This window comes from Vanellus vanellus (assembly GCF_965231255.1).
Source record: "Vanellus vanellus genome assembly, chromosome: 6".
In the NCBI taxonomy this organism is placed as follows: Eukaryota; Metazoa; Chordata; class Aves; order Charadriiformes; family Charadriidae; genus Vanellus; species Vanellus vanellus.
Genome location: NC_138911.1, coordinates 19,599,438 through 19,613,844, shown reverse-complemented (window position 1 = coordinate 19,613,844; position 14,407 = coordinate 19,599,438). Strand labels below are relative to the sequence as shown.

At 42.3% G+C, this 14,407-nt stretch overlaps 1 protein-coding gene across 1 annotated transcript in view; it reads left to right on the top strand.

Annotated features, from left to right (window-relative positions):
* The window catches only part of TSPAN4 (tetraspanin 4), a gene marked incomplete at its 5' end in the record, with an annotated part of 219,856 nt that extends 205,699 nt beyond the window's left edge, over positions 1 to 14,157 (top strand). Inside the window, 3 exons of the mRNA XM_082485192.1 lie at positions 9,042 to 9,173; positions 10,876 to 10,959; positions 13,932 to 14,157. Coding sequence (XP_082341318.1) covers positions 9,042 to 9,173; positions 10,876 to 10,959; positions 13,932 to 14,000 — 285 coding nt within the window. The 3' untranslated portion in view covers positions 14,001 to 14,157. The remainder of the gene's footprint in view (positions 1 to 9,041; positions 9,174 to 10,875; positions 10,960 to 13,931) is intronic.
* Positions 14,158 to 14,407: the final 250 nt, after the last annotated feature.

Genomic DNA, 14,407 nt, shown 5'->3' with positions numbered 1-14,407 from the left:
TCTTTCTGATGCGATTTTCTGTGCTTCTTGAATGAGGAAAAGTGCTCCAACTTTTCTTCTGCTTGAGGAAGAAGGACTTGTACTGCCTTGGCTTTCTCAAATTCTTTCTCAAATTTCTTTCTCAAATTCTCCAGAGGTGTTAGCATGGTACAGACAGGCAGGGCTTTAGTCTTGCCTCGGCCAAAAATGTCTTAAATCGGCCAAAGATGATAACCTCTCCCAATGCTTCCAAGATTATATGAACTACTTGAGATGATGGATGGGCTATCTACCACATTCTGATATAATATACCTGCTCATTTACCCTTTACTTCCTCTATTGCCACTTGGACTGAAATCCCAAACATCTTTCAGTCTGGTAGTGTCTAGATTCACATATACTCTTCTGTACGATACAAAATAACAGGACCAGCAGGCTGCTAAGAAAAGGTCTGCGAAATTAAAATTTTGGGGTCACTAAAAAAACAAAAGAACTAGTTGGCCAAATTCCATGTGCATCCTTGGGGCTGTGGAAGCTGTCTGCATTGAGTGCAGTAGGTTGACAGCAACAGTACTGCATGTGAAAGACAAACAGCTCAGGTCCAACAAACAAGCTAATAAGCCTTCCGGTCCCACATCCTAACATCTGCATGTGGAAGGTTCTTTTGGTTACCTTTAAAAGGCCTCAGCATCTTGCAGCATTGTTAATATTTTTCTCTTCCTATGATCTTTCTATCTTCTTCTCTGATCAAATATGAGAAGGCATCAATTACTGACAAGAGGAATGCATTTTGTGGTGCTAGCCCAAGAGTAAGCCATGTGAAATGTAGATAAAATTTTTAATATCATTGCTTATATCAAACAGTATTAGAAGTTTTACTCTTTTACACTAACTTAACTCTGCTTAGTGAAAATGTACTAAAAATTACTAGTATTAAGATGTTTGCAGTAAAAATTTATCTGGTTATAATCAGTGACACCCCAAGAACTATTGAAAACATATAGCAAAGGTGGGGGAAAACATTATTTGGAGGACTCACGGGATATAAACACCATGCTTCTGCTTCCCTTTCTGTTAAATAGGTGTAACGATATATACTGTCTAGTTCACCTAGTCAGATTTTTTCAAGATGTTCACAAGTTGGATTGGATTCAGAAAAATATGTAAAATAATAATGAGACTATTTGAAATTTACATTATGATGAGAAATTTTAAAAGCTTTATATAACCAGGAAAAGAAGAAGTAGTGATGTGATTGCAGTCCTTAGAAAGAGAGCAGCAAGGGAAAAGGTTTTTGAAAGGAAAGGGCCCTGTAATTGATCCAAGTGCTAAAAACTTGAGATACAGATATCTGATGGTAGGATGCCATTGTACAGCAGGATGGTGGATCCTTTTTCTCTAAAGTCAAGACGGGGTTTTTTTTCTAAAAGAAATGGTCTTGTTCAGCGACAAGCTTGGGTTTGAGGCAGGACTCGATAGTCTGCGGTCTGTGTAGTGCTACAGATCATGCTCAATCGTCTTAATGATTTTTTTGGCCTTGCAACCTATTACAGTTTAAAGAGCATTTTATAAGTTTCAGGTGAAACTAAGGGTAGCTAGGTCTTAGGAGCCCAAAAGATAATAGGAAAGTGCCATCTTGCAAGCCACGTACACTCATGTTACATCACTGTCTTTTCTAACATGGCAATTGTGAAATTACCATGCGCTCTCTTGAGAGTACCGTAGTGTTAAAGTCTCCGTGCTCCCTGGACTGGGCACTGAGGAGAAAAGCAAAGAGCTCCCACAAATCCATTTTTACTGCTCTGCATAATTGGTTTTCACATGTATCTTTCAAAACTATTTAGGAATAGAGTATTGCAGTGGTGCAGTGAAGGCAATCCCAGCATGGTTAATTATGTAAAACACTTTGCAGTTGAATAGTGCTATGTAAATGCCAAGTATTATTTTTTGTGTTCAGTAATAATTGTTATCCCTTACATCCCTAATCAGTAGAGTGTAATCACTGATAGGAGGATTAGGGCAATACAGGGAACTTTCTGAAAGGAAAGTCCCAGCCCAGGCTTGCTGTTTGCATTCTGGCTCCTAAGAGACAGCTCTCAAAAACCCCACAGCAGAGCTAATCACATTGCCATTATAGGACCATGTCTCAGCACTGTCAGCAATGACAATGACATCAGTCATTGGTTGAACGATGGGCTATGTCTGTATGTGGATGGAAAACAGCAGGCTCAGAAGAAAGCATGACATATGAAAAACATGACAGCCACAGAAATCATAATGAGTCCTTCTCCCTTGTCCTCTCTGCATTCACACTCCTTTCTTTGCAAAAGTATTTTTCAGAGCTTAAGCAGAAAGATGGCACCGTGGTTAAAGTGGTAGGCTCAGACATGAGGGATCTAAGCTCTGGCGTAGTTCTACATTTCTCCTACTATTAGCTTAGATAGACACCATCCCCACCCTGAGGTCACTAAGTATGACTGTGTATGGCAACCTTTGCTTAAAGAAGGGGAAAAAAAGCTTTTCCAGAAACAGAACCATGTTTAGACGGCATTTCCTTTTTGTGGGGCTGGCTGATCACAAATCAGAGGGGGGTTTTGACTGGGAGTACGGACACCCAGTGTGCACACAGCGAGTTGTGAGTGCTGATTACTGTATTTCTTCATAAAGTGTGAAAGGCCTGAGCACGTTTCAGGGGGGGCTTTCTTCTCCGAAGCCTTTGTGCCTTGAGAAATATTTTTCTTTTTTTTTTTAACAGAAGTATACTATTCCTAAGTAACTGGGAACAAGGAAAAAACAGGGTCCATCAGGCCCATGTTTAAGGAGGAAGTTGTAGTTTTGGTCCATGACTGCTCTGTTCAGATTACCGATAAAGGAGTTGGGTTGAGCTGCTTGCATGTTAGAGGAAAAGCACTAGACCCATTTTGCAGTTGTATTAAGCCTCTAGGGCAGGGAGCTGTTTCAAATTAGAACATTTTATTGATTTCTTTTTAATACCTTCAGCAAACCAAACTCACAGCCCTTCTCAATGGTGTTTCAAACCTTAAGAGGATCAGAAACACCAGCCAGTGACTTTTGTGTGTTGTGACTGAAGACTATGAAAGTGTACAAAGTGATTTTAAACATGAATAAAGTTCTAATAGTTTAGGATATACGTTACCCTGAGCTGCATTACACTCCTTACCAACCAGGACTGGTTAACATTACAGGTGGAGATCATTAGGAAATGAGAAATAGGCATTAATTTTTAAAATGTTGCTTCATCCCCAACATCTTTGTGATCAATATTTGAACACTTCTTCTTTTAACTAACCAGGCAGTAATTCGAGAGGCATGCAGAAAACGCATTAGCTTCACTAAAGCGAGCAAATTCAGCTCACTTTTACTGCTGTGTAATGCCTTTCATGTCTATTTAGACCACTGGAACCGAGAACAGAATTTGACCTATCTCTCTCTACCCCAGTCATTGATTCTGTTAGATCAAACCATACTTCAGGATTACTGCTGAAGTAATCCAAACCACCCATTAAACACTTTTTACAGTGAAGGAGGAAAAAGGCGAATAAAAGGCACCACCCTACCCCATCCCTAGTTCTCTGTCACATTCCCAAAAATTGGAGAACCAGGAATTGCAACAAGGATTGGGTGTCTGTTTATTTTCATGAACCCTATTCCAGCCTGGCTGATTTTGCAGGAATTTGGCAAAGAAAATACGGCCTACTTAGCCTTCAATACCAGCATTGCCTGTAAAATACATACAAGAATCCAACTCCTTACATTTCTATTGCACTAAGATAGAAACTTTATGTTTAACATCAATTACCAGCCCTAGATATCCCGTGCTAGAGCTGCAATTACTTGTTAACACGAAAATAAAGCTATCTGTAAGCAGCATTGCATTCCATAAATACAGCACAGAGACCACAGTGCTGTTCGGTATTGCTCGGCTGGGAAAAGCACACCGCAGCAGCACGACCTTTGACTGCATCGTTGTGTTGAGCAGCCCCTGCATGTCCTGAGCTCTTGGGAACTGACGAGCTGCTTCAGAACCCCACGGGTAATCAATAGGGGAGCGATTTATGTCTCTTTTAACAAGGAAGGGGGAAAAATGTGTTTTGATATCTCGGGAGACAGAGCCTCCCACGTGAAACGTGAAGCAAACAGCAGTGTATCGTCAGTAGTCCTGGGGATGTTTTAGCAGCAGGAGCTTAGATACTGAGAGGCATTTGACAAGCTTTTGCTTGTTTGAGCAACTCTGCCAAACACTGTACGTGTGTCCCCAGAATTCCTACCCGACTGTCACCTTATGCCGTAAGTACCTGCATTTGTTCTTGTGGGCAGGTACAATTGCATCTAATCACGCATGCTCCTTCACAGCTGCGAGCCCAAGAATCAAGGGACTTGAGGTGTCCAAGTCAAGGTGTCTTAATGTTACTGCTCTTTAAGACAGTAGCTGACATTTTCTACAGATTACCCCCTTTTAAAGTCTGCGTACCCCAAAATAAGCACTATTAGTTGTAATTGTTTCTAAAAACCACAAGTGCATTGTTCCCTATTGAAACTAGGAACAGCTCGAATCAGTTAGGCAACCTTGTCTAATTTTATCACTTTAGTGAAGGGATTAACGCAGGACCTTAAACGTGACCACAGAATGAATGCAGCTGTGGCAAGTCTGTAATTGTTTCATGACAGTCAGGCAGTTTAACTTTCTGGCATTGGCAGAACATTAGCCTTTGTGGAAGAACATGAAGTCTGGTGTAACTGGCTACAACAAACTGCTGGTGACAGAAATTATCCTTGATGTGACCTGACCTTTCTCCATCCTTCAAGTGTGGGACTGTTTCCAACTATCCTTGCTCAGAAACCTTGTAAATTTTAAAAAGAGAACATTGCTCTCAAATCTAAGACGACTGTAAAAAATCCTCTTATTTGACTCTTTGTCCTCAATATTCCCCATTCTTCTAATAGTCCCTCATCTCCCTCAACAATTTGGCTACTTATTGTTCAGCTTCATGCATACAGGATAAATCAGTCACTTGTCCCATGATCCAAAATCACTCCCACGCTCTCTCTTCTCTACTTGGGCCTCCATAATGAGGTCTCTGGATTTACTGAGCTCTCAGTTTATCCATTTTTTTGGCTTCTAGCTGGACCCCTTTGCTGAATCTGGACTGGCGACCCGTTCAATCCCACTGCTGCTGGTTTCCTTGTTTCTTGCCTCTTTCACCTACTGCCATGGGTCAGTACCACTGCTCCCTAGAGATGCCATTCCCCTGACTTGGTCTTCATTGAACAGCGCTTGCTCACTTGCTTGTGAACTCTCTGGTCTCTGTGGTGTTAGTACTCTTCTACACGGCACATGCAGGAGAACAGGGTGATCAGGCCCAGTCAGCATGGGTTTGTGAAAGGCAAGTCATGACAAACCTGATCTCCTTCTATGATAAGGTGACCCACTTAGTGGATGAGGGAAAGGCTGTGGATGTTACCTACCTGGATTTTAGCAAAGCTTTTGACACCGTTTCCCACAGCATTCTCCTGGGGAAACTGGCTGCTCATGGCCTGGACAGGTGTACTCTTTGCTGGGTAAAAAACTGACTGGATGGCTGTGCCCAGAGAATGGTGGTGAATGGAGTTAAATCCAGTTGGTGTCCGGTCACAAGTGGTGTCCCCCAGGGCTCGGTGCTGGGGCCCGTTCTCTTTAATATCTATATCGATGATCTGGATGAGGGGATCGAGTGCACCCTCGGTAAGTTTGCAGATGACACTAAGCTAGGCGGGCGTGTTGATCTGCTTGAGGGTAGGATGGCTCTGCAGAGGGATCTGGACAGACTGGACTGATGGGCCAAGGCCAATGATATGAGGTTCAACAAGGCCAAATGCCGGGTCCTGCACTTGGGTCACAACAATCCCATGCAGCGCTACAGGATTGGGGTGGAGTGGCTCGAAAGCTGCCCGTCGGAAAAGGACCTGGGGGTATTGGTGGATGGCTGGCTGAATATGAGCCGGCAGCGTGCCCAGGTGGCCAAAAAGGCCAATGGCATCCTGGCCTGTATCAGGAATAGTGTGATGAGCAGGACTAGGGAGGACTAGATCTAGCAGGCCTAGATCATCCCCCTGTACTAGGCACTGGTGAGGCCTCACCTTGAGTACTGTGTTCAGTTTTGGGCCCCTCACTACAAGAAGGACATTGAGGTGTTGGAGCGTGTCCAGAGAAGGGCTACAAAACTGGTGAGGGGTCTGGAGGACAAGTCTTATGAGGAATGACTGAGGGAACTGGGGCTGTTTAGCCTGGAGAAAAGGAGGCTGAGGGGAGACCTTATCACTCTCTACAACTACGTGAAAGGAGGTTGTAGCGAGGTGGGGGCTGACCTCTTCACCCTGGTGACAAGTGATAGGATGAGAGGAAATGGGTTCAAGTTATGTCAAGGGAGGTTTAGATTGGATATTAGGAAACATTTTTTCACTGAAAGGGTTATTAAACATTGGAATAGGCTGCCCAGGGAGGTGGTGGATTCGCCATCCCTGGAGGTGTTTAAAAAAAGGGTACATGTGGTACTTTAGGACATGGTTTAGAAGTGGTTTTGTCAGGGTAGGTTAATGGTTGGACTTGATGATCTTAAAGGTCCCTTCCAACCTCAGTGATTCTATGATTCTGCCTTTATTACCTCCTCTCCTTTAGGACTGTGCATCATCCACTGCTTAATTCCACCACTCATCCGTCATTGGTCTTCCAACATGACATCTCTTCTAGTTATAGTTCCAGACATTATTTCTTCCAGACCTAAGGCTGGATCCTCATGCTACTTCATTCTTTTTTACCCTTGATCTTTTCTTAGGCCTTTCTCCCATTGCTGGGACTGCCTTGTCTGCCAGCAGTGGCAGGCAAGCATCAATATTTAATCCTCTGCTCTTGTACAATTCACAGAGATTCTGCATGGGCAGGCAATGTGCGTCCGACTGCAGCTTGTCTTTGCAACTGCATCCCCTCCTATTTCCACCTTCTGACTTACCAAGAAGTTTTACTCTTTGGAGTTCCAACCCTAGGTCATGGCCTAGCCACCTTCTGCTTCACAGGCTCCATAGGAGCAGCTGTTCTCAACACTGTTAGTGAACCCTTAACTACAAAACCTGTACTTCATCTTCGTCTCCTTAGTCTGTCAGACTTTGACACCCTCAGCCATGCAACATTATGGGGAGAAGTGGTCTAGTCCTGATTTATGCAAATTTGTGTCACTTGTGTTTGGCCAGAACATCACTCAAATGTCTCAGCCCTTACTGTTGCACTCGCTACATCACAGATGAGCCACGTTTTCAAGGCTTGCTATTTACAAGCTGTCACTTCTCACTGTCTGTCAAAGAACTGCCTCCTGACTCTAATGATGACAGCCTGCAAGACCTTCTTGTTAGATTTCCAGATAAACCAGCTTTCCTGAAATGCATGCCATGTGTTCCATGTGCTCCTATCCACTTTTGGGACCTGTTATGCACGTAGTTCCTGTCTTGTGTACAGGAACATAGAGGATAAAAAGAAAGTCACAAACTTTTTCTTACTTTCAACTCAGTTTGTAGAAAATGAAGCCCATAAACTCGCAAATCAAACGGTTGCAAGCTAAAGATTGATTCCTGCTATGGACCAAATTAGAATTCTGAGCAGAACCTTGCGGGGTTAGATGTTAGTCTGGGAAAGATTTCTGACTTTTGTTTGGCAGAAGAAAAGCAGTGCTGTGAGCACTGAAATGTCTCTATCGCGGACTACATTCTGCCAGTCCTTTAAGCAACATATGATGCGTAAGGCAACGTGTGACACCTCTGCCCTCTATTGGTCTTGCATGGCAGATCTTGTGCGTGCAACGACCTGAACACTCAGCCTTCTGTGCCCATAGACTCTACAACTATTGTGTATATAGGGAAAACTCTCCCTCAGGCCAATGTAAATATCAGGATCTGAATTAGGTCCTTGGTCTTGGTGATGCAAACGTCTGCATGATTATGGCTCTATCAGAAACAGGAGGAATGGTCTCTATAGGGATGCAAAAAATACTGCACAGGCTTATATAAAATCACATTTTAAAAAGAAGATCTTGGCAAGTCATTTTGGGGCTAAGTAGGTGGCTGGCATAGCCTTGAAAAAGTGTGAAGTACTGCCAACAGCAGAGAGCAGTTCTGCAGCCCAGTGTCGTCTTGTTTTACTCATTAGTGGTAAAGTGTCTAAATACCGACAAATTCATAGTTTTGAGTTAGCATAGGAGTGACAGATGGTGTATACATCTATATGGTAATGAGTCTCAGCTTATTTTGTATCACAGGAATATACCAGTTCCCAGAGGGGGAAGATGGTCGCAGAGCCATTCCCTGTACTGTTACATACATATCCTGTACCTTTCATCCTGCTACCAAAGCCGAACAAACTTTCTGATTTAGCACTGACATAGTCATTATGCAGTGTCTCATCGTATGCAGACGCTTAAAGCACCACTATTTAGCAGCATCAGATGATGACATTAAGGAACTGCACCAAAGAGAGAAGAGGAGGAAATACATCTTTTACTGACTGACAATGACTTTCAGAGGTGATCCGTAATTAACAGCTTAGAGAGAAATTTGCCTCGTTAACTTCAATCATGATTTCAGAAGTAGTGTACTGTAGAGATCCCAGTATCTTCGTCTCCTGGGTGCTGTAGCTCTATCTTAAATAATTTTTTTCCTGACAACAAGCTGCAAACGATTGTTATAATCCTGCTCAGTCACATCAACTCTTAACCTCAGCACTTGACTGGGGTTATCCTGTTTCAGCTCCTGCGGTGTCCTGCCACTGCAAATAGGTGCCTTTGCTTCTTATAGCAACATTAGCTACATACAAGACCATATTTAAACATAGAAAAGAGTGGGGGAAAGGGTCTATTTGGGTAAGGCTGAGGAAATACTGTATTTCTTTAAAATGTCAAACCGCTGCTGGTGTCATCGAAATGCACTGAATGTCCAACTCCAGGAGGAAGACGGCAGAATGAGCAGAAGTCAGTGACAGATCATACTTACAGTATCATCTCGCTGCTTCTTTCTCCAGTTCAGATGCTGTGGAGTCTCCAACTATACTGACTGGTTTGAAGTGTACAATACAACCCGGGTGCCAGACTCCTGCTGCTTAGAATTCAGTGAGAACTGTGGACTCCATTCCCCGGGGACCTGGTGGAAAGCGGTGAGTAACTCTCCAGCAGCAGCTCAGCAGCTGCATTGTAACCCAGGTAAAGGGCAGGCAGCTAGTCATTTGCAGGGCTATACAGATGATAAGGTACGTTGTACCCTTACGCATCTTTAATCAGGTGGTTTCAGAAGGCTCGTGTTGAGTTATGGCTTTTGACCTCCAACGAAACTGCCAATTTAATTATTTTTATGAGCCGAAGGCTTTCCTTTCAGTAGGCTCTGAGCTGCTGTTTCACGTCGCAGACAAGTAAGTACCTTCCAGTACTGCTCTGAAGCACAGTCTAGTTAGATCTAGCTAGGAAATGACAGGATTGTCCTTTTTCATGTCTTGCTTACTGGAATCGGGTAGAGATAAAGGCAAATGGCTTGTCCACACACATAGCACAAGCCCCGGAGCAGCAGCCGTAGCTTATCATGGCCCAGGCAGTCGTGAGGCAAGAGGACTGTGTGAGCCTGGAGTGCTCTGCTCCTGCCAGGAATCCTGGTTCAGGGGCTTCCACTGCACCGTAGGAGAGTGGGAATTGTTCCACCCAATTGCCAGCAGCACTTTTTTTGCAATGAGTTTCTGCATTCAAAACTGCATGGGATAATTACCCTACAATGTCCTCAGCACGATCTTTCTAGAGCAGATAATCAGAGCCTAAATTCTTCTCTGAAATTAGCTCAGCGATTCTTTGTGCCCATTACAGGTAGTGCAGTTACCCAGGAGGGGTTTGGAGTAAGTCCCGCTGATGAAATGGAATTATAAGGAAGTTTTGCTGGTTCTAATGGGTTTGTGAAAACAATGAGTAAAGCTCTCTTGGCCACTTTCTAGTGAGATTTTATACGCATGGATTTGTCAATGGCAGAGGCTGAGTTCCAACCAAACACGGCTCCTTTCTACCCCTCAAGGAGGTCCAAGTCAAACTTTGAATTTAAGGACTTAAAAGTTCTTCTGTTTTATTCAGGGTACCAAGAAGATCAGTGCAGGTCTTCTGATAGGCATTAATAAGTTTCCCTTTATGCATACGTGAAAGCCACTAACTGAAGGCTGAATGATTCTGGGCCACGTACATTTACAAGACAGAGGGCACAATTTTTGCACAAGGGTGTCTGACAGACATTATTTATTATTTACACGTTATTTAAAGAAAGGTTTCACTTGGGCCAGTTCCACCATCCCCCAAACTGGGCCAGGAATATGAGGGTACAGCTATGCAGAATTTAAAGCAGGAAGAAAATAATGGAGGAGTGCCCATACTGCAATTTGAAATGATGGAAAATGGTATGAAATGGGCCCATGTGCAGCAGGAACAGCTACTGAGCAGCTCACACTGGAACTTTTGGGTTTGATACATATATATTAAATATTTGTTTTCCTGAAACATGGAGAAAATGAAAGGCTCATTCTGAAGTTCTAACTGCTTCTAGTTGGTTTTTAGAGGGCAAAGATGACCCAAATCCACTGATTGCTTATTTTTAGTTACTGGGCAGTGCTCATGCAGCATTTTGGAGGTACACTTTTCTGTGTCATTACAGTTAGTACTCCCTGTTCAAGCTTCCACCCAGAAATACACTGTAGTTGCTCCAATGATGAAATGATAATCCGGGCTACCTAGCAGTTTAGGCTGAGCTAGCTGTTTTCTGTCTGTATATTCCCAGGGGAGCAGAGCTGTGTGTTGATGGCTAACATAATATTCTTGGGGTTTTTTTTCCAGCCTTGCTATGAAACAGTGAAAATATGGCTCCAGGAAAACTTACTAGCAGTGGGAATCTTTGGATTGTGCACAGCTATGGTGCAGGTACAGTTTGATATCCATTTTGAAATCCTAATTAACCGTAACTAAATAAGTAACCACAGATCCAGATATACTCTGTCCAAGCCTGTTTTAATAATTCCAAATTTTGCATCATGTTAAACTGCAAGATTTAAGTAAGTCTTTTATGTTTTAATTTAGTTAAAATACTATGTATGAGGTACAGAACTAAGCATACTGCACACATTTGCTGTTTTATGATGCACTGCAAAGCGCAGGCACTTTACCAAGTGGCTTATCTAAGGCTTAGATTAGACTCAGTGGTAGTCCCTGCCCTCCAAAGACAGAAGCCCAGTCAGGGTAGGGTGAGTTGCCTTTTAGGGTACCTGTATTTGTCCAGTAATTCTCCAGCCAGGACTATCTGCTTAGGCTAAATACCTAACTTCAAGATAGCCTAAAGGTAGCTTAAGTCTTCAACCCCATCCTCAGTCCTAGGGTAAGTTGCAAGCTGGGATGTTGAGGATGTTGATCCCTACAGGATCTTTAAGGTCCCTTCCAACCTAAACCATTCTTTGATTGATTCTATGTTGTTACCATTACTCAACCTTGCCAATAAAACCATGTTCCTTTTCTATTAATTGCAGGGAAACAAGGTAGGTAAGACTGGCTTAGACTTGCCTATCAGATTTTGACCTGCAGTTATTTCCAGCATAACTTTGGTCAGAGAAGAATCAGTTGTCAGTATAGTATTTTGGTCTCTTACTCTTATGTACCTGTTTCTTTAATTCAGCTTGCCGTGGTTGTGGTCAAAGTCTAGCCCCAATGGCACAAACCTTAGCCTGAGGACACACAGGTGAAAGCTGTGCTGGAGCTCAGGCTGTTTCAGCTATATGTCAGCCCTCTATTTATGGCCCAAAGTCCCATTCCTAAATGCAGCAAAGACAGAACTTTAGTTTCCAGTTCCACCTCTCTCACATTCAACATATAAGCAGAAAGGTTGGCATTGCTAAGCCATCCTATTAACATCATTAATACCATGTAACTCTAGATTAACCTTTTTTTTTTTTTTTAAATTTTGCAATGTATAACATTAGCAGCAGCAAGAGAAAGCCTGGGATCAGAATTCCACTCATATTCCCACTAATGTCAGATCAGGCAGAAAGGCACATAACTTTCTCTCTTGTGTCATGTATTGGCTGCAACTTATGAACACAAATGTCTGACTCCTCGTAGGCCCAAATTCAGTAGAGTTTTGGGGTTTCTTTTCCAATATAATAAGCAGATATGGTTAGGGAAGAAAGATAAGCACAACAAGATCATATGGCAGAGAGACAATGCAAGACTCTTGTTAATATATTGCCTTATTTTAAAAAACAGCTTTTGAGCATCTATTCAGCATTCAGGGAGTCTTTAAAAGACACATTAAAAACCCAGCAGCCCATGGCAGAGTCCTTCTCATAGGCCTACTTTGATTATATTTAGGGTATTTAAGAGAATACTATCTTCCTGACAGAAAGAAATTACTACTTTGCATGCATGGGAGAAAACACTTCTGTTCATACACTTTAAAGATGCTAATTAATATTTCTAGTAAATGCTGTGAAATACAGAGAAAACACCTCTGAACACAAAAGATTTTTAGTCCGTCTTCCAGCTGCACTGTGTGATTGAATCTAATTGATGACAAAAGTTTTGATGTACTGTCACGTAAAATGAATTGGGTTCCCTCTATTGTTGCTGTTACAATGTTGTTCTGGCCCAAATGTGACAGCTTTTGTTTTTCATGTTAAAAACTTACAGTTAGAATCATACAGTGACACAACTTGAAGGACACACAGCACATGTGGCAGAAGAATCTTCTTCAGTCATACACGCTCAAAATTATAAAACAAATTCAGCCACCGAGGTTTTATTATGCAGCTGTCCCTGAGGGTGTTCCTCTGGTAAGAAGTAGAAGGCAGTGTTCAGGGGATACTTCCAAAAGGCATGTGCTTACTATAAAACAGCACACCAAAGCCTAACAATCTTATTTCACTGTGGAAGAACAGGAAATTAAGAAGATAACAGCTTTATAACCTTATTTTTCTTTATAAATAAAGTAGTATGTGTGTTATTCACATACCCTTTCAAAATACTCATTAACAAGAGCTATTGTTTATGTAAGGAGTAAATTTGAAGTGGCCGAATTAGGTGCTTAAAATAGAATTCATAAAAAAAAAAAAAAAATCTATCCAGCAAACCTTTATTCCAGTGACAATTTTTACAGTGGTGCTGCAAATGAATAGTAAGAACCCCTTAGTACATTCATACAGTACTTGAACTGGAAGGAAAATAACAGTCTCTTCCCCATCCCTTTTTCTGATGAAGTAATCTACCAGAGGTGGCACAGCAGGTCAGTAGTTGGGCTGGGAGAAGAACCACCTCCTTCCTGTTGCTTCTCTTGAATAGGCTGAGTAGAAAGACACATACATTGTTGATGAGGCATTGATGGTTATGATTAATGCATGGACAGTCTCCAGTGATTCCCCCACAGGGACACGTGCACACACACACTTGGAAAAGTAAAGTACAGTAAAGTAAACCACAACATCCTTTGGGTCAGGGATGAACCTGATTGTCTTTCAAAGCAATAGCTACAGAGATAACCACACAGCCCCACAGCTGTGGGTTGCTACTGTAAAATACTTTTGAGCCAAAGACATCCAAACATTTATTTTCAATATACCTCTTCCCAATATCTGGTAGCTGCTTTTCATGGAGAAATCAACTCTCCCGTGCTCTCATTGTTGATTCTGTAAAAAAGCAATACAGATAAGGACAAAAGGCAGACAGAAACTAGAAGCAGAACAAGGACACGAGCTGGCAGGAAAAGCAGTATGTGATGTCTTCCTGTGTGTGAACAAAACCAGTGTAAGCATGCCTTTCTCTCTTTTTTTTTTTTTGTTGTTTCAATAAATAAGGAGGGGGGGTTACTTACTGAAAAATGATTATTTGTCGTGTGTTTTTTTTTTTCTCAGATTCTTGGACTCACCTTTGCAATGACTATGTATTGTCAGGTAGTCAAGGCAGACACCTACTGTGCATAGATACCATTCCCAACCTTTCTGCTCCTCCTCCAAAGGACACAGGAGAAATCTCCTTCATGCTCATTCATCTGACCTTCCCTCCCTCCCTTTGTACTATAAACTGTGTATAATGCTATCTTTCTGAAGATTTTGTGAATCACCCCACTTTACTGAAGGAGGAAGAAAAGAAAAAGTCAGTACTTGAACTGGCACAGGTAAGAAGCAGCCTTGTCTTCAAAACCGAAGAAAACCTCCAAAGAGCAATGGTTCCTTTTCCGGAGGCTGCTTATGAGGGACTGATCTGCAAACCGATGTTAGGAAAAGATTGCACTGAGGCAACCTCTGCGACATCTGCGAGGTTGCCTTCCCACATTTTACAGTCTGGAAGAAAGGGCATGGAAAATGAGTATTCTTCAGTGTGGAAAGAA